The following is a 22,755-nucleotide window of genomic DNA, read 5'->3' on the forward strand; positions in this document are numbered from 1 at the left end:
GTATGATATAAAGACCCGAGATGCGTGGAGACACATCAAAGCAGTGATACAGAACGAAGCGTACGGATTACTGTTGCGATTTAACATGAATTATTTGGTGAGGTTATTTTTATATCTGTTATTAAAATATAAATATTAAAGTGCAGTGCAAAGTGAAAACATGAATAATAAAAGTATTCAAATATCGAGTATGCAGAAACAATTCGTCCGGGTTGTATTGATCAGACTTATTTAAATAAGAAACCTAATAGAAAACTGTAAAAAATCGTGATGGTGCGGAACTTTCGGGCCGTGGTTCTGACACGCACTTTGCCGGTTTTATTAATTTATAAATTTAGACTTTGCGAGAAAACTACATTTTCCACAAAAAATACTACTTACTTACATAATTTCACCACCACCGTGTTTTGTTTAGCGACATTTCTAGAAGATCTTATATTCCTATACATACAATACAGGGTGGAAAGATAAGTCGGGCCCTGGAGGGAAACTACCTTAAATCCTTAAGCTGGCTCATTATACTTAAAGGAGACATTCCTTTATTTTTAAAACAAAACAAAACTGCATTCAAAGTATTTTTCTTTTTTTCTTCAATTTGGCTTGTCTAAAAAAATCATAAGTACTAAATATTAGATTTTATGCATATTTTGTACGACAGACGAGTGTAATGTTTCTAATGATAATGTTTCTTGGAGAAATGTTATCATTAACATTAACTGTATCGACTAGTAGAATAAAATTGCGAGTTTTTATTTTTTGGAATTTTTAGTCGGTTCGAGTCCCGGACGAGGCAAGCGAGTTTCAGAAAATCTTTGAATGGAGTTTTGTTTCTTTTTAAAAATAAAGGAATGTCTCCTTTAAGTAAAATGAGCTAGCTTAAGGATTTAAGGTAGTTTCCCTCCAGGGCCCGACTTATCTTTCCACCCTGTACACTGCCATATTCGAACTTCAAGATATTCACAAGAGACGGCACGTACTAGATCCATTCTAGATACGTTATAGTTTAGATATCAACTAGTTCTCTTTTGCAGCGCAACTCGGGCAACCAATGTCACTTTTACGTTAGAAAGAGTAAGATATCTATTAGATGTGAATTGGATCTCTAAGTCATATCCTGTGGAAATCGTTCAAAAGTATCTCCAGAATCGCGCAAATGTCAAATTTGACAGGTTAGATCTTAAACATATCCTTATGGTATCTTGGTGATGTCTAATAGATGTCTATTTCAAAATCCGAATCGGGCCCATAGTATCGTAAACTACGTTATAATTACAATTAGTAATAAATCGATTAGCTTGGATTATCAGTCCCAACGTCTTGTTGGTTTGTGTAACCAGATAATCTCTCTGTTTAACATCATTGATAGAGACGATTGTATCATTATTTATAATGGAATTTGAGATTAGTCTTCACACATGGCCAAAATCAATAAATCAATCACAAATAGTTCGCGAATATAAAATAGTAGTAGGTAATACAGGCCCTCATACTAAAAGAGTCGGGCGTAGCCCAATGTACGTGGCGCGCTGTACGCGTTCCAAAGCCAACGAATTGATCATTATACATTACACAAAAATGTTATTATCTCTGAAAATATATTTCAGAGAGATTTGTGTCCTTATAAAATAACAGGAGACTTAAATCTACAATATACTAAAATTTCGTGAGATTTGACTGAAACCACTTTTTGCCTATGCTATGTTTGCTGCGGGGTCATTGTTATTTAATGTAATCTATTGTAATACCGGGTGTGGCCTGTAATATGAGCAAAAAATTAAACTGTATGCTGTACTCCTCATACTGACCTACATTTGTTCAGCGACTTTTAAAAATAACTTGTGGTTTGACTTTTAAGACACTAGTTTATTCTACGACGCAATGTATTGCAAATTTTGTTATGTTTAAATGCGTGACAAGCAACGTCAATCATAATGATATGGCGTGGCGATGGCGTCCATTGAAGATAATATTTATTTTGTATGAAAAATAGGGAGTCTAAATAATTCATAATTTTTAAAAGTTGTTGAACAATAGTGTCACCGTTTGAGGAGTACAATCTATGTATTAATTATTTGCTCGTGTTACAGGCCACACCCGGTATATTATTGTGTTGTTTGTTATAAGTTATAACTAATGATCCTAGTTGGTCCAAATATTTCATTTTAATTTTGTAAACATTTATTCAATTTTATGTATAAAACTTAAGAAACTAAAACCCGTTCTGAGCCATGCCGGGTAGCCAATGTTATAAATACGAAATCCCAATTTGGGACATAAAAATATTATTTTTATTACAGTAGGGTTGCGAAGCTAACATACGTTTTTGGAACTCAGTGGACATTTTTTAAAGATTATTTTACGTCCAAATTGCGCTTATTATGTGTAGAACAGGGAGCTCTATCTATCCACCAATTTTTAGGGTTCCGTACCCAAAGGGTAAAACGGGACCCTATTACTAAGACTCCGCTGTCCGTCCGTCCGTCCGTCCATCTGTCACCAGGCTGTATCTCACGAACCGTGATATATATTATATAGTTGAAATTTTCACAGATGATGTATTTCTGTTGCCACTATAACAACAAATACTAAAAAGTACGGAACCCTCGGTGGGCGAGTCCGACTCGCACTTGTCCGGTTTTTTATTATCAAAATGTGAGGAAAAAATCAACAACAAAATAAAATCGGCCCATGACCATGCATGTGCGTTACCGTTAAATATACTCTTGATTTACACCCAATCGCGCTACAATACCCTTAAAGAGCACAAAGGAGATGCATTTAAGCGAAAATGCCGAGTTACTGGCGTTAAATTATGATTTTCACACCATTAAATTAAATTACACTGTGCTTGCAAGCAGCCCACAAGCGGGCCCGTGCATCGTATCACAACCTACAGTAAGTATTCACAAAACAGTTTCCGACCGCCTCGCAGTTTGTCTCAAACATGACCAGAAGGTCAGTCAGGACAAGCTAACACTTCACTGATTCACTGACTTCACAAGCGACATAGTGTGGGAATGTCACTATAAGTACAAGTCAAATTATGAAGTAGTAACATCTACCCTCAAACGGGGTGGCAATGAAATGCAGGGACGACTTTAATTTTCTAGTTAAAACTAGATTAGTGACTCTCTATTTCCCGAATCGCGGCGCCAGCCGCCATAAGGTACCTTTTGTGTGGAACATGTGTGGAACGTCACATATCTTTACTATTTCATATCTAATGAATCTCTAATTCATTTCCCGAATCGCGCCGATAGTTTGCACCTAACCTAACGTGATCAGTTTTATACTGGTTTCATCGTACTGTTGCGCTTGTCTTGTGAATAACGTTCCTTATCGCCTCCGTTTGCCATATTTTTAGAGGCTGCGACCCGATCAACGGCGCAACCGTAAGCAAATAGGCTGTTCCATTCGGCATTTTTTCATTAGCAATCGAATTAAAAAGAAATGATGGGTACCTACCTGTAGGGTATCGGACCGATGATGATGAATAAAAACGCTTCAAACTTTCACTGTACAGTACATACTTAATACAATTATTAGTCACAATCACACGCGAAAAACACAATAAGTATTGCAAAATGCATGCATAATGTACCTCATTGACAGCACAGAACCAGAAAAAAACCATACATAAACAAAAAACCGGGCAAGTGCGAGTCGGACTCGCGCACGAAGGGTTCCGTACCATAATGCAAAAAAACAACAAAAAAAAGCAAAAAAAAAAACGGTCACCCATTCAAGTACTGACCCCTCCCGACGTTGCTTAACTTTGGTCAAAAATCACGTTTGTTGTATGGGAGCCCCATTTAAATCTTTATTTTATTCTGTTTTTAGTATTTGTCGTTATAGCGGCAACAGAAATACATCATCTGTGAAAATTTCAACTGTCTAGCTATCACGGTTCGTGAGATACAGCCTGGTGACAGACGGACGGACGGACGGACGGACGGACGGACAGCGAAGTCTTAGTAATAGGGTCCCGTTTTACCCTTTGGGTACGGAACCCTAAAAAGACGCGCACTGACAGCGGCATCTATGCCGGCTAGGCTGCCAGCACGCGCGCATCACAAAGGTTCATATACCTGATGTTGCCTATACCTACTACACTACCTAACCATGGGGACTCTATTAGGTAGTCCAAACATATATATAGCTTTACGCGTGCTACTTAAAGAAATATGTCGAATATACGAGAAAAATCTTACTGCTCAATTCTTCGACATATGTAATGATCCATTTTTATTTCAGGACCTATTACATTTTATTTTTATTTGTTTTCACAAGCATAACAATTTTCATTTCATTTCAGAACATAATTTTAATATCATGCTTGCTGGCCATAGCAGTGACGCAGGGGCTAGAAGATAGCAACACGGATGGACAGAGAAGGAGCAACGGTGGCTACGGTCTGCTGAGACCCGGCTACGGCAACCCTGGCTACGGCGGTGGATATAATAAGTAAGTAAGCGAGTGAATTGTTCGAAATGACCTACACATGCTCTTATTCTCGTAACAATAAAGTTTTGTTCATATTGAACACCTCGCCCGCTTAGCATCTTCTGCTGCTGACTATACAAGATGCTAACATGATGGATAAAGACAGTTCACCGGTGGCTGCGGTCTGCTGAAACCCGGATACTGCAACCCCAGCTTCGACGGCGGATATAAAAGGTATCATTGCCGTTACAAGAAGCCAACACGGAGGGCGTACCTAGTACCTACCAGTGGCTGCGGCGGTCTGCTATACTTATCCATTATCCACTATCATAGCAAGTGGAACTACCGTCAAGTAATCCTACTTGTAGTAGTATGTAACGGTCGGTCTACCAAAAGCCAGCCATCTTAAGTTTGACTCCTTTTTAATTCGAACCCATCTTGCTGGGCTTTATGTTTTTTATTCTTTATTGCTTTATAGCGGCTACGGCGGTGGTTACGGAGGTGGCTACGGCGGTGGTTACGGCGGTAGTTACGGCGGCGGCTACGGAGGAGGATATCAACCCGGCTACGGCGGATATCAACCCGGCTACGGCGGTTACCAACCCGGTTATGGCCAAGGAGGATACTCCGGTGGTTACCCTGGCGGCGGCTATCCGGGTAACCAAGGAGGGTTTGGAGGTGACAACATTATTCATACCTACTGCTGTGTTATAATTATTTTTTTGTAAATACTTACCGCACGAATAGCTTATCCTATCAGCTTATACTTTTTCTTGTAAGTATGTTAGTATCACCGCTTACAATTCTGCTTTAAAAAAGATTTCCTTGGGTACCTAAATCGGACAAACAAAAACTAAAGAAAAAAGCGCGAAGGTGCGAAAGTATGTATGTGTCCTATCACTCCTATCGTATTTATTTATGTACTATTTCCGTGAAAGGTATTTGGTACAATAAGCAAATTAAACAAAAGATACATGTGTAAAATAGATAAGACGATAACCCACTAAGATAATAACAGGAAGTATAATAATTGAATCGTTATGAAAAATCACAAATACCTGTTAAAATTGTCCTTAGACTCTGCCAATAGAATTTACCCTAATTAAGGCTAGGCTAATGGATTAATGTCTGCAGGCGGATATCCTGGATATCCCGGTGCTGGGTACCCGGGACCCGGGTATCCAGGATACGGCGGGTACCCCGGTTTCGGAGGTTTGTACATACATATGTGTACTTACTCATATCATAATCACATAAACTATACCTAAACAAACCGAGGGAGTAGTAAATTAATGGAAATTGTAGATCATTTAAATTCACGGAAACGCTTTACTTCCGTTGATTTATTTCAATCGGAAGCGTTGGTACGCTAAGGAATCCTTTCCAATTGGAGAGGATTTATTAAATTCCCAGCTTATACCAAGATTCTGAACTGTTAATTAGGTATATGAAATATCACTTAGACATTCACCGCTTGCTTTTCGGTAAAAGAACACCTTGAGGAAACAGTGAAAGTATATTAAAGTTACCAAACCGCTTTGGTTTATCGTGGGGTATGTAGCCCAAACCCTTTGTGCAATAACAGACCTCTGCTGTGCCCAGCAGTGGGATTATATAAGAGTCAAACACAAAACTGTACTCGCTTCTTTCCTGTAGACATACACAAAAGTTAAGGGCTATATAGGTTAATTTCCTTATTTAACCCTTATCCCCATGAAAAGGTATTACCCACTCCTTTTATTTGGATAAGAATGATAAAATATAATATGGGTAGGTATGGGATAACAGAGGACCTTAGGTTGGACTGCCTAAGATAAGTAGGTAGGTACCTATTGTATAAGAAAAAACATAATAAAACAATGGGGTTGGCCGGTAGAAGTTTTTAGCAGACGGCGCCATCATAGCTTGCCCTGTCAATCCCTAGAATTGTGTCAAATTTTTGTTTTTTTAATACCCTGGATGCCAGCCCTTTAAGCCAAATCTCATAGAAAAAGGGGCAAGCTATGATGGCGCCATCTATGCAAACCTTTGACAGTTGCCAACCCCATTGGCGCGATTGAATAATTTACTACTCTCTGAACTAACATACCTATTTATCTTTCTTTTGGTTTTGGGTGTCTTGTATTGTATATTCCACATAACTATTCACTCCCACTGTTTTCTTTGGAAAAAAATTGTAAAACAGTATGAATAGGGATCATCATTGTTAATAACTAGATTAACTAGTTAGGTACCTACCTAAGATTATTACATAATAATCTTACAAGTAATTAGATAACTTTATTATTGTCAAATTGTGTTGACACTATACCAACGCAACTAATGCCGGCTACATACGTAACGATAAATCGTTGCGATAAAACTGTGCAGTCCGACTGTGCAGATAAATCGAACCGTGTGTATGACAAATCGTTGTCGAAAATCGTTGATCGGTGGCAGTTGCAAATTATATCAGAAAAATCGTTGTCGAAGCGAACTGCCCAGTTTTATCGTTACGTGTGGATGGCGATCGATCATTTCGGCAGTACTTTACGTAGCTTGCTTGTGTGCGCACGTTCATTCCTCAAGTAAATAATGAAAAATATAAAAATGAATCCATATTTCTCTTGGTCACGTCATCACGCGTGAACGGCTGGACCAATTTCGCTAATTCTTTTTGTCTTAAAGTTGGTCAAGCAAAAAATTAATAAATTTAAATTTAAACTGTTTATTTCAGTAAAATATGCACATCATATAATATCAAGCTTAACTACTAATCTTAACTTTAAAAGATTTTTTGAGTTAAGGAGTCTTATTTTAAATATTTATATATATAATAGCATGGTCATATAATTCGGTGATTTCGGTATACTGCCCTCTTATTTTAATTAGGTATTCTTTAATAATATTTCTTGCTTGTCTATTCGTCCGTCCTTTTATAAGTTTTAGTAATTCCTTTGAAAATCTATTCAAGATGCTCGGTAAGATGCAGTTCCACACTCTCTGCCTGTATACATTGTCATACATTGTTTGGTTATTGTCAGGAGAAGTTTCTTATGACAGAAAAAAAATAAGAAAGTTGCGCGGAACATTAGAAAATTTAAGAAAACTAAACTTCTATATTAACTTTGATGACATGGATAACATGTTTCTTGCGTGAGCTTCTGCGGAGAACTGACGATCGACGCCGATATCGGAGGCGTGTGGAGGCACTAGGAACGTTCGATTTATCGCACAGTCGGACTGCACAGTTTTATCGCAACGATTTATCGTTACGTATGTAGCCGGCATAACTGGGAGTTAACCGTTAACACAGGGTTTACATTGTAGGTACCTACTGGTAACTCCGGGTGTACCCGGAGTTAGTGGTTAACCCTATTTGGCGCAAGTGGCCCTTAATGAGTTAAGTGTTAACCTACCATGTATTTTTAGGCAACTCCTATTAGTAATCCAAATGCTCAATACTCATTCCAGATAAGTAGATTTACTAGTCCCAACTTTCGTTTTCCTCTAGCGTTACTCATGCATGACACATTCTTTGTTCTACTGACGATCCATGCTTCACTGATTTAACGGACTTACACGCCCTGAGGGCAAATTCAGAAATTTAAAATTACATACCTACCAATTTGACTAAGTTTTTTATGCTAGCAATTGACACACACGACCTTATTACCCTTATATGTATTAAGGTAGTGTGTGCATATTTTTGGCATTTTGTCCATGTTCTTATTTAATCATTGCGCTTGCTGCTTAATAACACATGCAACTAAAAAAACTGGCGCACGTAATCTATGTTTGATATAATTTTGATACGTCAAATCGAGATTCAAGAATAACATAAAGCCAGGCTGATAAAACGTAGCTCCACCGCGTTTTAGTGCTCATGAAAATTCTTCCTAAGCTTTATCTCGTGAAAATCCTGACTACTGGGCTAGAAATTACTAGCCTTTTTATTACAAGGTCAGTAAACACGTAATATTCATAAAATGTTATTAAAACAAAGTTACCGCGGTCATAAACTCAACTTACTACTCTTTGCATAAACATCAAACACAAAACTTCATCATCATCATCATCAAGTTTCGCCATAGTAATTGGGAGTCATCCATTAATTACATCACACGTTTAGGGTGAGGGAGGGGGTCAAGAAAATGTGACATATTGTGACATTTGTGACATGGGGGAGGGGGGAGACACAAACTTTGTGACGTCACTTTAACTTCATCAGTAACCGAATATTTATTTAAATTATTTTATTCGCTGTACATTTAAATAACAAAAGTTTTTATAACGATAATCGTTTTTATTCGTTTTATTTTCTTTCCTAAGCAGTTTTGGGTTATAAAATTACTAATATTTATATCGTCAAAAATATTTTGATAAAATATTAATAATAATAAGTACCTAAGTACTTACTTAATTCGATTTGGCGATTTCGTAGAAAAAATGTGACGTCACACTAGGGGGGAGGGGTTTGCCAAATGTGACCAAGTGTGACAAGCAGGGGGGGAGGGGTCAAAAAACCTAAAAATTCGTGTGACGTAATTAATGGATGACCCCTTGTATGACGAAGTTAATCTTAGAAATCGTTATACTTATTATACTTTTCCTTTGTTAACTAATCATTTGCTTTGTGCAATACTATATTTTCATAACAGATCGGATGTATCATGTGTGGGATTCACAGTATTTAAACACTATAGTTAAATCATGTAAAAAGCATTTAAAAACGCATCGAAAATAAACTCAAGGGAATGTTGTTTTTTTTTTGTGATATACTTAGGTAAATGTAAGTAATATTAACTATACAACGATGCGTTCATTTTTTAGGGTACCGTCCAAACTACCGGCCTAACTACTCTCCAAACAACTTCGGCTACCCGGGCTACAACCAGTGGAGGCCCAGCTACAACCAATACAGACCGGGCTACGACCGACAATATCCCGGTAATGTATAAACAATGATCATACATTCCGTTAACACCACTCCGCTGCACCAAAAATGCTGGAAAATGTACGATCATTGTGTATAAATGATGACTGATAAAGATGATTTTAACGGAGTTTGTCCCTTTCTTTCACATGAAAGATTACAATCTATATATCTATATATATATATATATATATATATATATATATATATATATAGTTTTCTCTCTATATATACGTGTATAAGTAGGTTACATTTACCCTGGCATGTTAGAAAAAGACACACTCCGTTCAACTATCCTCTCGCTCGTCCCGTTTGTTTGTAGCAAAGCAATATCAACTTTAACAGTAGCTAAATCCGGTTCCAATTTGGTTTCTCACAAATCTTCAGTGCACGTTCCAGTATAGTAAAAGGTCTTTGTACTTATCACTACACCTTATAAAACAAAGTATAGCCGTCTGTCTGTGTTTGTAGGTTTGTTCACAATAAACGCAAAAACTACTGAACGGATTTTCATGCGGTTTTCACCTATCGATAGAGTGATTCTTGAGGAAGGTTTAGGTGTATAATTTGCTAACCCGTGCGAAGCCGGGGCGGGTCATTAGTCTACTATAAGTAATTATGTTTTCCACACAGGTAACTCTGGAAACTATCTCGGAGGCTACGACGGCTTCAACGACAACTTCAGGCTGGTGGGAAGGAAGGTGGGCGAGGACAAGAAGACCAGCTCCGAAGAGAAGTTCACGGTGTAATCTCACTCATTTCGTTGTTCATTAAATTATTTTTTTATTACACACGGTTTTATTTCCAGTTTAAAAAGTGGCAACACTGTAGTGCCGTCCCGTTCTCTATAGATTGATTTGAAAGGGACGACACTATAGTGTTGCCACTTTTTAATTTCTACTCTTTTTTGCCAGGCTGTCGTTGAACTTACATTTAATGACACAGCACAAGGCGCGTATTATGTACACCCAAATACCTTTTACTACAATATTATCATGCACTGTAGATTTTTGACAAACCATATTGGAACCGTATTCCGCTACTGTTAAGGTTGATATTGCTTTGCTACAAACGCGACTAGCGAGAGGATAGTTGAACGGTGTGTGTTCTTTTCTAACAACATGCCAGGGTTAGTGTAACCATGTGAAAGAAAGGGACAAACTCCGTTAAGGTCTGTGTCTACCATACACTTCGAAATTTGATCAAGATTGACTGCAAGATATTTTTGGAAAAATAAACTGAATTGCGCTCTGCAGTAGTCGGGTTTTGGACGCTATAATAAAAGAAAAGTATTAGAATATCTCTATGTTTACATATATTATTCACATTTTAAATATATCTTTAAGTATTTGCTTAATTTATTTAGGAATAAACAAAACAGTCACTGGGATTAAATAAACACATTTTAGAAGTATTCTACGAGTCAGTAGCTGTACAAAAACTCTCGCGTTTTGTACACATATTTAATTACACAAACGGGTCTACCGCGATATAATTTCATTGTTTTTACCTTAAACTTGTTGAGTTGCTGGTGCAACTCGGCTGAAACGTCGGAATTTAAGGTAAAAACAATGAAATTATATCGCGGTAGACCCGTTTGTGTAATTAAATAGGTGTATATTTTATTTAGGTTTTGTGTAACCCGTGCGTCGCTAGTCAAACAATAACTTAAGACCCGCTGAACCAATCGGAAGTCATCGAGTTGAAGAACGACGCAGCGCCAGAACGGGCGTTGGCGAAGTTGATGGGCAGTGATGACGTCATCAGCTCGGAGATGTCCGCTCTGGGCTTGTTGGGGCTTACTGACGTCATTGGCTTTTTCTTTATCTGGAAATCGAATCAAGTGTGAGGCATTTTGAACTTTGTGTAGAAGGTTTTATGGATCAAGTTACAACGTGTTAGAAAGGTAATGGACGTTACTCGGAGGTAATGAACGCTAATACACTTATTTTGGTGCTTAATTTTTAATTTGTAAAATGTAGTCACAATGAATATTGAATAGATAACTCGAGGATAAAACAGGAAATATTAATTCAGAAACTCAAACATTACTTATTAGAGACAAAATATCGTTAATTCATGCGTGGTTTAGGATTTAACAATGCCACTGACACACGGTTCGTACCCAAACAGCTTCAGAGAGGGATGAATACTCCGTTGGCACTAGTACAATTTAAAAAAATTAAAGAAAGTCATCTGATAGTTTTTACCATACCATAATAAGCTATCTTCACACGAATCAGGAAAAAATTGCCAATTGCTCACCAAAAAGGGCGTTTGAAATATGTTCAAACTTTGAAATTATTGTCTGTAGATACCTAATATAGACTAGATAGCTAGAGTTCATCCGTCGGTTTTCAAAGAGTCGTAACGAATGTCTATACGGTACACGTAAGAAAATCTTATTAATAAAATAATAAAATAAATAAATATTAGGGGACATCTTACACAGATCAACCTAACCCCAAAGGCCCAAACTAAGCAAAGCTTGTTGTATGGTATGGGTGCTAGACGACGATATACAATATACATACATATATAGGTGCATAGAAAACCCCATGACTCAGGAATAAGTACCTATTTTTGTTCGTCACACAAATAAATGCCCTTACCGGGATTCGAACCCAGGACCATCGGCTTCACAGGCAGGGTCACTACCCACTATGCCAGACCGGTCACAATGGTACCTGACTGCCTAGCAATATGTAACGTGTAACGTACCGGTTGCTCCAGTTACTCTCAGCCTGAAGTTTACAATTTTTGATTCGATGATCTTCTCGATTGTAGGTAATGTTATCTGCGCAGAAGTACAGCTGTGTGTAAATGTGTAACGTACCGGCTTGTCTAGTTTCTCGCGGCTGGGCTGCGTGGCGACGGGCAGCAGCGAGAACCAGTGCGCCGGGCCGCCCGCCAGCAGCGCGGCCGCGCGGTCGCCGCTGCCGCCCGACACCACGGCCGCGGGACCGATGATGCCCGCCAGCTGCCCGTGCTGGAGGATTATGCTGCCTAGCAATGTCTGAAATTGAGTTAAAATGTTGGTTAATTTCTATTTGAGACGAAATGCATTTGCGTAATACTGTATGTCTCAAACACGTTGTAGATACGATACATATGCGAATAGGTAATTCGCAACTCGTGTCGATTTAACCTCGTAAGACCCAGCATATAAAGTTTTCATATTTTTAATTTGAACCTTATTCTATAAGTAAATTGGAACGAATTTCGTTTGTTCCAAAAAGCAATAAAACAAAAGAAATGCTACTTTATTTTGTTCATAAAAGGTTCAAATTAGATTGCACGATTATGTACATTTGTGTCGCTTAACTTCAAACTCGGGTAAATCCATTGGACCCTCTCAGCAAATATCTACCCTATTACGTTTTCTTAATACCAAAATCGCATAATCTGACAGATGGATTTACCCGAGTTTGAAGTTAAGCGACTCATTTAGTCTCAGGAGGTTAAACCACTCCCTTAGATTGTGTTTTAATTTATTGCCACTCGTTGCGAAGTTCCTATTTTCACCCTTGTATCGTAATGTACTATTGTACTCATTACAGTGGCGATGGCGCCCAAAAATGAAGTACATAACCATAACTCGTCGCTTCTGGATCACAATACTTGATTAGACTTACCTGGACTCTTTGCACGGATCTCTTCAAATTGGTCTGCACGTACGGATAGAAGACGTCATAGTCGAACGGATCAATTTTCGACCTTAAAAACTCGCAAATTTCATGAGAGAAATCCATAGACTTCTTATTCTCTCGCGGTACAAGCAATAAGGTCAAATGTCGAACGTCCATCAGTAACTGAAGCGCACACCTCTGATTTATATCTGCCTCTTTCTCTCTTATAACTTTATCGTAGTGTGCGAAAGTGATAGTGGTGATTTTCTCTATAAATAGGGTGTGGATTTCTACTGGTAACGTATGTGGTACGACTTCGTCGAGTATTCTGCTGACGGCGTAGAGGTATTCTTGTAGTTTCAAAGATGGTCCGGCCGGCACTTTGATTGTGGACTCAATCGTTTTGCCTTCGTCATCTTTTTCTTCTATTTTAATGACATCCCATTGCTGTAATGAATTAAAAATAAGTGGTTAAATCCTACTACTCACAAAAATATCTTCCTTAACATCAAACAACATTGTACAGAGGGTCATCATGCCGTCAAGGTGCAGCAAAATACAGAGGCACAAAAACAGTGTCTTTTTTTGCTAAGCATATTTTCCATTGAAATACTAGATATACTATAGTTCGTTTTTTTTGCATTAGTAATAAGGTAAACAATCTTGATGTGTATTTTAGTTGAAAAATACATTTTAAAAATAAGTTACGGCAAATATGTAACAATTATGAATCTAATACTATCATTTATATGCTTCTGCTTTCATAAGTAATAGTCACTGATTTTTAAAAAGCGTTTTTCAATTAAAAGACATGTCAAGATCACTTACCTTCTTTCAAGTTCTTTCTAATGCTAAAAAAAACGAACTATACATCTTACTCATATTATCATTTAACAGTTCAAAAAACTCACATTTCATATTACATTTTACATTCAAATATATACAACGCTATATTTAAAATAAAGTTTAAATTGTAAACACTTGAATACATACATACCATCATCAAGTAATCAACATTCGCTTCCAACGTAAACTCCTGCGGCAAATCCTTAGTCAACTCTTCCACTCTCTCCATCACTATATCTATCCACCTCTCCCAACAAACCAAACAATTCTGCTTCAAAATACCACACAAGTCGTTCCATCTTTTCAACCCATTTTCATCAATACTAAGAGAAGCTTCAGGAATATAGCACTTGCGTAGATTGAGCATAATGATGGGAATTGCTTGTATGAATCGAGCGGTGTATATTGCAGTGGTTTTTCTTTGGAGTTCTGACGATTGGAGCGTTGGCTCTTCAAAGCACACTTTTATGTATTGGAGCATACTGTAAACAAGTTAGAAAGGTAAATTAGAAATCTACTGATTAAATTTATCATATACACTGATTGCTATAGTTTGTTTTTTTTTAGCATTAGAAATAAGGTAAACAATCTTGATGTGTCTTTTCATTGATATTCCGCAATAAAAAAATTACAAGTTACAATATCAAAAGTATCAAAACATACCTTTCAACACTACTATCCGCCGTATTCCTCAAATACACTTCAATCTCCTCCGTATCGCTATACATCTGCGCTAGATCCTCCTCATCCTCATATGTAAACAACAGCTTCTCCCGAAACGTCCCCGTCTTATCCCTTATTACGCATTTAACAAATTACAAGTTACAATATCAAAAACATACCTTTCATCACTACTATCCGCCGTATCCCTCAAATACACCTCAATCTCCTGTGTATCACTATACATCTGCGCTAGATCCTCCTCATCCTCATACGTGAACAACAGCTTCTCCCGAATCGTCCCCTTCTAACCCTTATTCCGCAAAAAAAAATTACAAGTTACAATATCAAAAGTATCAAAACATACCTTTCAACACTACTATCCGCCGTATCCCTCAAATACACTTCAATCTCCTCCGTATCGCTATACATCTGCGCTAGATCCTCCTCATCCTCATATGTAAACAACAGCTTCTCCCGAATCGTCCCCTTCTTGTCCCGGTACAGGTACACTCTGAGGTCCTCTAGAAGTTTCTGTAGCTCACTGTCTAAGTCTTGGCAGAGTTTCTCTAGGTTGGTCGTGAAACCGCGATCTTGGAGGGACATGCCTGGATTGCACAGAAATATATTCTTAAATTTACATACAAATATTTCGATAAACATAGGATTCTATAAAGGAAAAATGTATATCAATCCAAGTCTCATATTTTACCTTAAAAAACTCTGGATATTATGTGACGTTCCACGGAAAAAGGTACCTTATGGCGGCTGGCGCTTACGTCGCATAGTATCACAATAGTAATGGAGCGGCGTTAATAGTACCGTAAGCGCCAACCGCCATAAGGAATTTTTCTCCAATATGCTCGGAAATGTTCACCTTATTGTAGCAAAAATAGTACGGGAAGTTCTTCGTTATTGCCAAACTCTAATTAAAAAAAATCAAACTATCGCTGTCCTGTTTTAGCGGACGGGAAGTAAAAAAACACTACAGTAATGACTTATTACTGTAGTGTTTTTTCTTTTTAAAAATATAAAACGCAAACAGCCAATTATTATAGCCGCGAGCCGCGTCTACACGACCCGATCAAGACACGAGCAAGCGTGTATTACCCCGGCTACTCACGTAACGATAAATCGTTGCGATAAAACTGTGCAGTCCGACTGTGCAGATAAATCGAACCGTGTGTATGTCGATTATCGTAACGATTTGTCATACACACGGTTCGATTTATCTGCACAGTCGGACTGCACAGTTTTATCGCAACGATTTATCGTTACGTGAGTAGCCGGGGTAAGACCCGTTACTCGTGTATGATCGTGCGAATACTGCTTAATAAAATCAAAGATAATTTTTATATTTTTTAAGGGTCTCATCCGTGTTCATAAAGCTTATATAGTTTGTCAAAGGAGTTTCTCATTTCAAACATAAACAGAGAGAATCGTACTATTTTTGTCTTACACTAGTACTAGCACCCAAAAGAAAAGGATAGGTATAGTTTTGCTGGTTCTTACTGATTGACACACTGGGTTGACCAACTTTATTGCACAATTATATTCAATGAATGAATATTGAACGGTACTGAATGGCAGAATAAGTTTGTGCCTTTAACTTTTAAAAATCAATTAAAGAGGGAAATTGTTTTTGACATTTTTGACATGAAGGTTCGATTTTATTGATGCTTGATGCTTAAATCATTATTATTTTACCTTATTTCCTCGCATGTTTGGAGAAAAGCACTATATATGCCTCGGCAGGAATAGCAATTCGTGGATTCGTCTTCTTTGTCGGACTCCGCTTCGCGTCGTCCGACAAAATCGAAACTCATCCACGAATTGCCCTTTCCCGGCCTCTGCAATAATGTACTATTTTTACCCGTGGGGCGTCACATATAAGCCTAGTAGGTACTCGGGGTTTTGCTTTAGCTTCCTAAGCTGAGACCCAGATGCAGTTGTTTTATTTTTGGATTTGGAACTCTTTAGCTACCCTATAAATTTATAGGGTAAAGAGTTCCAAATTAGACATTGGATTTGTAAGATATTGTGAATAATATACAAAATATTGTACGCAGAGTTTCAGGTTAATACCTATAACGACACAGTTCGTAAAAACTTGACATTCTATTTTAAATACTCTGTACTCTAAAATAATGTCTAATTTCGTTTGAAAAACTTGAGCTTGTGAGCCGTTTTTGGCCTTATTTTGTCGTCAAGAGCAGAATAAAGTCGATATTAAAAAATACACCCTCAAAAGTATGATTCTAGTAATATAGGCTTTTTCTAACATTATAAAATTATACATCATTATCAATATTACTCGGTATTCTTTCAATTACTCACCTCTCATAAGTGAATTCATGACCTTTATAACTTCATTCCTCGACTCTATAACAGTATCACCAATAAGGTCCTTCCACACAAACCAATTTATATCAATCTCCCCCTCGTTGTCCACAGATCTAGTCAAATCGACCAGTATCTGCGTTTTAAAGGCGTCATAGACTTTAGTCCATCTGTTGTCTATGATGATCTTGACTCGAGCGGTGAGGAGTGGTTGGAAGTAATGGCACCACACATGGACCTCTGGGATGTCCAGGGATGAGCATATGGCGCTCCAGTTTTCGGGGATTTCTGAAAAAAAAGGCGAGAAATAAAAATGAATTAGTTGAAAACTTTTTTAGGCTACCCAAGCTGCCCAGGACCGGAGTCAGTGGAAGAAAAAGATTCGAGCGCTACACCCCAGCAGGGGGTAGGTAACAGGATGGAAAGAAGAAGTTGAAGACTTATAAAAATGCGTTTCATAATAATACAAATGTATTGGACAAATATAAACAAAACTCAACCCTACAACCTTAGGATGATATTCCACCTATCCGATTTCTTTGTCCAATGTGTATTGCGTCTCACATTTTGCTTAATGAGACCGTAAGACGCAATGACGTTTGTCAAAGAAATTGGACAGGAGCACCAATTCGACATAAGAATGTATATAAATCCCTTAGATACAGCCTGGCAAAAAAGAGTAGATATAAAAAAGTGGCAACACTGTACTGTCGTCCCGTTCTCTTATATAAATTGATGAAAGAGAAGACACTACAGTGTTGTCACTTTTTTATTTCTACTCTTTTTTGCTAGGCTGTACTTATATAAATGAACATTTAACTTTTTTTTTCTCAAAGCCTCCAACGTCCACACACCGTTCTTACCGATCTTAAATGCTTCTTCACGTATCTCGTGGAGAATTTTGACCCTGGTGACGTTTTGCAATAGACTCCGCACACTGTCATCTATGAAGGACTTCACCCATACACTCCATTTTTGAACGCAGGTAGTTATTTCATGTTTTGCTAGCTCTTGGATTTCTTTGTTTGATGATAATCTGAAATTATAAGTAGTTTAGACTTTTTTTTTAAATTTGATTTGATAAATTGTAAAAGTTCCAGTTGTATTGATTCGCGACTAAAGTGTCATTCTATGGAACTTGCTAACTATCTAAACAAAAGTCCCTAGTAAATTCATCATTTTTGACAGTTTCAATATGGCGGTTTGTTTACATAGTTAGCAAGTTCCATAGAATGACACTTTACCCAATAAATAACCAACTAAATAAATTTTCTTAAAAGTCATGGTCTAACCTATAGTTGGCGATAACAGGGGGTAAAAGTTTCAGCGCTGAAGGGTCACTAAACTGCACTATTTCAACCAAAGTCTCGGAGTCCGCTCGGTACAAATCCTTCAACTTGGTGAGAACTGCTCCTCCATTATTTTCTGGAACAAAACAATTACTTTTACATTCATAGCTCATATGGTGACTATAATATAGTTTGTTCGTGTTGATACCTCGTCCCCTGCCACGGCCACATCTCCTAGCTTAAATTTGCCTTTGACGAGCTACTAACAATGGCGATGGCAGCAATGTGTGTAGCTCAGATACGCTCGACCCCCCACCGTCTATCCTTATCAAATGACTGTATAGAATGCTTTCACAGTGCAAGCAGAAATTGCCACGCCTATGGTAATCAGTACAAAAAATAACTCACCAACAAAACAAGCGTATACCAAAACAACAGTCTTCAAAACGATTTTCACAGCGTTCACGATTTTCTCCCTGATCTGCGCTTTGACATCTCCTTCTAGAATGTGCTGTAGCTCAAACTGCAGCGTCGACTTTAAGCTGCTGTTGCTGTGGAGGCTTATGAAGGTGTTTAGGAGCTCCACCATGATTTGGGAGTCGAGGATGTACAGGCTTGTGAGGCAGGAACTGGCCACCTAAAAAAAACCAGGGACTATTACAAAATTACCGCTTCAGGAAAAATTTTGAGTATTGCCGTTGATTATAAATTATAATATATCTGCAAATTATTGACACTGCAATATAAAGTGCATTTTTTGTGAGAAAATCATCTTCACATGCTGTGTTTCAAATAAAACAATGCAATTGCATTTTTTATTACATAGTTCCAGCCCACCTTTAGATCAGCTCGTATATCAACAGGTATTACTGGCATTGTCATCAATTTTAAATTAGTAATATTATAAGAAAAATTCAGGCTAAATGTATCATTTTATTCCAAGGAATACACATTCCATTCCAGACATTCTTGTAGAAACTAAAAACTTGTCATTGAGATGGTTATTTTTTAAACTGGATCAGTTTTCTTATACCTCTACACTGATGTCAACATCTTGCAATCTTTGCCTGCAAACATCTATGATGGTCTGGTTGAAGTTGGAGATGGAGCTCCACTGCGCTTGTATCAGCCGCTGCAGGGACTGCATGCCCGGCTTCACATTCTTGCCCCCTATCTGCAGTTGGAGCCCTAAAAATACAGATTCAAATTTCAGTTTTGTTTTTGTAGAGTAAGGCAGGAACGCAAGAAAGAGTAATGTCAGTAATGTCCATAGCAACAACAATAAAAACAAATTACCTAAACAGGGTAAACAAATAATAAATACATATTATAGGCCATAGCACCACAGTAAGCTCAATAAGACTAGCGTTGAGGGTATAATACATGTAGGGTGGCTGATGTTGATATTTTGTATGGGAGAGCCAATATTTTATCGTGATTTCAGGGTTGGTCCCATAGTAAAAGTTGCTCAGTATGACCTATATATTCACCTTGTAAATTATTGCAGGTGTCTAACTTTACCCTGTATACTCAATATTCAAGAGTACTAACCAGTGTTGATATGCCTTGCCATTATAAACAATCTTGTAGCCTTCACAAAGTCCTCGGCCTCAATGCATTTCCAAATCTTCTCAGGAATCTCCATCAACATCTTAATTTGTACTGATATACCATTCATTGGGTTTACATTGATGAAACTGAAAATAGGGTAATTCCTCAATAACTGGCCACTCTAAACCAAAAAATGAATTTTATTCACCTATGAACAGAATTCATTTTAGTATAAGGTGGCTAGTCATTGAAACCTTATACTAAAATTAATTGTTTATAGGTAAATATAATTCATTTTTAGTTTAGGGTGAACAGTTATTAGCCAGTGGCCAGTAATTGACGATTTGGTATATAGTTTGAGAATAGCAATGACACAGTGGCGGATTTGCCCTAAGGCACAGTAGGCCTGGGCCTAGGGCGGCAAGATATTTAGGGGTGGCAAATTGTGACAAAAAATTCGTTGATGGTAACAAGAAATAACTCAAAATGTATTCAATATTACGAGTGCCTTGAAAGGGGCGGCTACAGGGCCTGGCGCCTAGGGCGGCAAAGACTGCAAATCCGCCACTGCAATGACAGCTTGGTTCGTAAGCTAGTTATATCAATCGATTGCAAATAATTTGTTTAAATGTATGCATTTAATAAGTCCAGAGGGCCTGCTGCCAGATTTTAGATTTTACAATGTTGGCGGTAGACACAAAACAACTGTCTAGAGCAGTGGTCAACGAATGGCGGATGGATCCAATCTAGTTTGCTGAATTATAAAAGTCAAGTAGAAATGGTCCGCAAGGTCATTGGTCATACCAGACTCCCGAAGTAACTAATTGGTGACCTTTGGTCTAGAGTTCAAAGGATCCTTTTTTTTATTATTATTATTATAGCCTCTTTATTTCCATAACTCTATTTTTTAGTTTCTGTTAAAAGGATCCTTTATGTATCATGTAAATGTCAAACACAATATAGTATTGCTATCTATCTATCTATCTAGCCCCTCTGTTCTAAGTTAGAGTATATCTCTAATCTCAGTGTGCCGCGTGGCAAAGGCCTCCTCTAGCTCTTTCCATTGAGGTCTGTCGTGGGCCACTTTTCTCCAGTTGGGGCCCGCTGCGAGTTTGAGTTCATCCTCCAACCTTGTTCGAGGTCTCCTCTGGCTCCGTGTACAGCCTCTTGGGTACCAATCCATTACAATCTTACTCCATTTTTCCCACCTGTCTCTCAGCATGTGGCCAGCCCATCTCCACTTCTGCTGGTCTATTTTGGTGAGTATGTCAGTCACTAGTTTAAAAATGATCGCAGCAAGTATTTAAGCAATTCATAAATTATTACCTTGAATTATGTGTCTGCTTTTTATCAATTTTAAACCCAACAAGATGAGTATCATGAAGGCTCTTACAGGTCTCCATCATACCTGTGATGTGGTTTAGAGTACTTTCTGTTGTTGTCTTCATTTCCTCTATAGTATCCGCTGCATGGATCAGGTCTCGGTATCTTTCTCTGAAATATTACACACTTTTAACAGCAAACTTTATAAAAATATTGTAGAAAAATTAATTTTTATTTATTAATGTAATTCTTTACAATGACTTAACTGAGGGGTGCATACAATCTGTACTAAACGGTCAATATAATTCTGATAAAGCTAGTGTTTTGGTTAATTTCTTAAATTAACATAATATGGGTTTTAGCCATTCTAGGGACTTCTACTTACCCTACCATAGCGCGTAACTCTTCTCGCTTTCTTTCAATTTCATATTGTAGTTTTTTCTGAACTTGATCTATTTCGCTGATAAAATAATTTTGAAATAGTTGTTCAGGCACTATCTCAAGTAAATTAGGCTGCGACATTTTGATATACTGTTGGATAATTCACGTCTGATACAACAATAAAAAACGCATCAGGGCTTGCAAATATTATTATATTATACGTTGAGTAAACATTTTATTTCTGCCGAATCAAATCCAAATAACTACAAAGCAAAAAAACTGTTTATTTTTTATGACATGACATGGAAATAGACGTGTCAGCCTGGTAGAAACGTCAAAAACCTTTCAAAATAATAGCGCTTTTTCATGTAACTGGAATATAGCGGACGAAAATCTGACTTTGTTAGGTTGGTACCTTTGTTCCGTTCATTCATACATTAGATTTCATTCACTCAACTTCATGTCAATATTATCAACACACGGACGTAGAGAGTAAACTGGATGGCGGACATTGGCCAAAAAGTGTGTCCACATGAGAAGTCAAGGTTGGCCATTGCATCTCTTTCTAATTAGGGTGACCATACGTCTTATGTATGTGGGATATTAGGATAACTTTGAATATAAATGTATAGTTTAATATGGTTAAAGATATCATACAAATTAGAAGTAGTGAAAGTTAGAATGTTATAGATTAATTAGAGAGCCACTATGAGGGTGGCATTTGTAAAAATCCTCTATAAAAATAAAGAATAAAATAAAAAAAAGATTTTTTCTTAATCGTGCATATTAGTAATAGCAATCTTACTGTCTTTTCGCCTAAAAAGGGATGGATATAGTTTTTTTCTCTGCTGTAAAAAGCTTCACACAACCTTAGGTACTTAATTTAGTTGTTCTAAAAGCTGTCCTAAATGGTGTGCTCAAATTACGGCACCTATGCAATTAAAACTGCACGAGGCCATGCGCTTGGCGGGGAAGAGAACCCTATGGAGGAACCTGGTCTTCAACAGAAGGATATTATATCACGATCCTCAGTATTGAGGGACCAACTGAAGAAGAAGAAAAGCTGTTACTAGTAGGCGTAGGTCCAGAGAGGCTACCCCGAAACCAGAAATTCGCAAATTGTGGGGATCTTTCTCTTTTACTCCAATGAAGGCGTAATTAGAGTGACAGAGAAAAATGCCCGCAATTGACGATTTTCGATTTTCACGGTAGCCGTTCAGTGACCACCAACATGGTCGATCGTCAGGAAGATGGTCCGCCGTAACGTCTGTCAAGAACACAGGTATGAGTGAGAGAGATAGAGAGACAGATATGGTGACAGAACCAGAGGGTCTACTGTCTACTGCGAACCATGTTCGACGTGTTGCCTCTCTGTCAC

The 22,755-nt window shown here is 37.7% G+C and overlaps 2 protein-coding genes across 2 annotated transcripts; one reads left to right on the forward strand and one right to left on the reverse strand.

Moving 5' to 3' along the window:
- The first annotated feature begins 49 nt into the window (after positions 1–49).
- LOC134669657 (keratin-associated protein 21-1-like) lies at positions 50–10,145 on the forward strand. Its single transcript, XM_063527334.1, has 6 exons — positions 50–97; positions 4,316–4,464; positions 4,922–5,121; positions 5,578–5,655; positions 9,256–9,372; positions 9,992–10,145. Exons 1-6 carry the CDS (start codon positions 86–88, stop codon positions 10,105–10,107), a joined length of 672 nt encoding a protein of 223 aa, XP_063383404.1. The 5' UTR covers positions 50–85; the 3' UTR covers positions 10,108–10,145.
- A 567-nt stretch (positions 10,146–10,712) lies between these two features.
- On the reverse strand, positions 10,713–21,659 carry LOC134669627 (conserved oligomeric Golgi complex subunit 1). Its single transcript, XM_063527285.1, has 13 exons — positions 21,382–21,659; positions 21,000–21,167; positions 19,674–19,819; positions 19,156–19,310; positions 18,531–18,759; positions 18,126–18,258; positions 17,697–17,869; positions 16,831–17,121; positions 14,861–15,101; positions 13,985–14,315; positions 12,994–13,434; positions 12,195–12,374; positions 10,713–11,185 (listed from the first exon to the last, which is right to left on the reverse strand). Exons 1-13 carry the CDS (start codon positions 21,516–21,518, stop codon positions 11,027–11,029), a joined length of 2,784 nt encoding a protein of 927 aa, XP_063383355.1. The 5' UTR covers positions 21,519–21,659; the 3' UTR covers positions 10,713–11,026.
- Positions 21,660–22,755: the final 1,096 nt, after the last annotated feature.

This window comes from Cydia fagiglandana, chromosome 12, assembly GCF_963556715.1.
Source record: "Cydia fagiglandana chromosome 12, ilCydFagi1.1, whole genome shotgun sequence".
Classification (NCBI taxonomy): domain Eukaryota; kingdom Metazoa; phylum Arthropoda; class Insecta; order Lepidoptera; family Tortricidae; genus Cydia; species Cydia fagiglandana.

Bases quoted from the DNA above. Each gene is read 5' to 3' on its own strand.
- LOC134669657 (XM_063527334.1), top strand. The intron at 5,122-5,577 runs GTGACAACATTA...TAATGTCTGCAG, and splicing joins TAACCAAGGAGGGTTTGGAG to GCGGATATCCTGGATATCCC. The intron at 9,373-9,991 runs GTAATGTATAAA...TTTTCCACACAG, and splicing joins CTACGACCGACAATATCCCG to GTAACTCTGGAAACTATCTC.
- LOC134669627 (XM_063527285.1), bottom strand. From the start codon at position 21,518: ATGTCGCAGCCTAATTTACTTGAGATAGTGCCTGAACAACTATTTCAA. The intron at 21,168-21,381 runs GTAAGTAGAAGT...GTAATATTTCAG, and splicing joins GAGTTACGCGCTATGGTAGG to AGAAAGATACCGAGACCTGA. The intron at 13,435-13,984 runs GTATGTATGTAT...AATTCATTACAG, and splicing joins ATGTTGATTACTTGATGATG to CAATGGGATGTCATTAAAAT.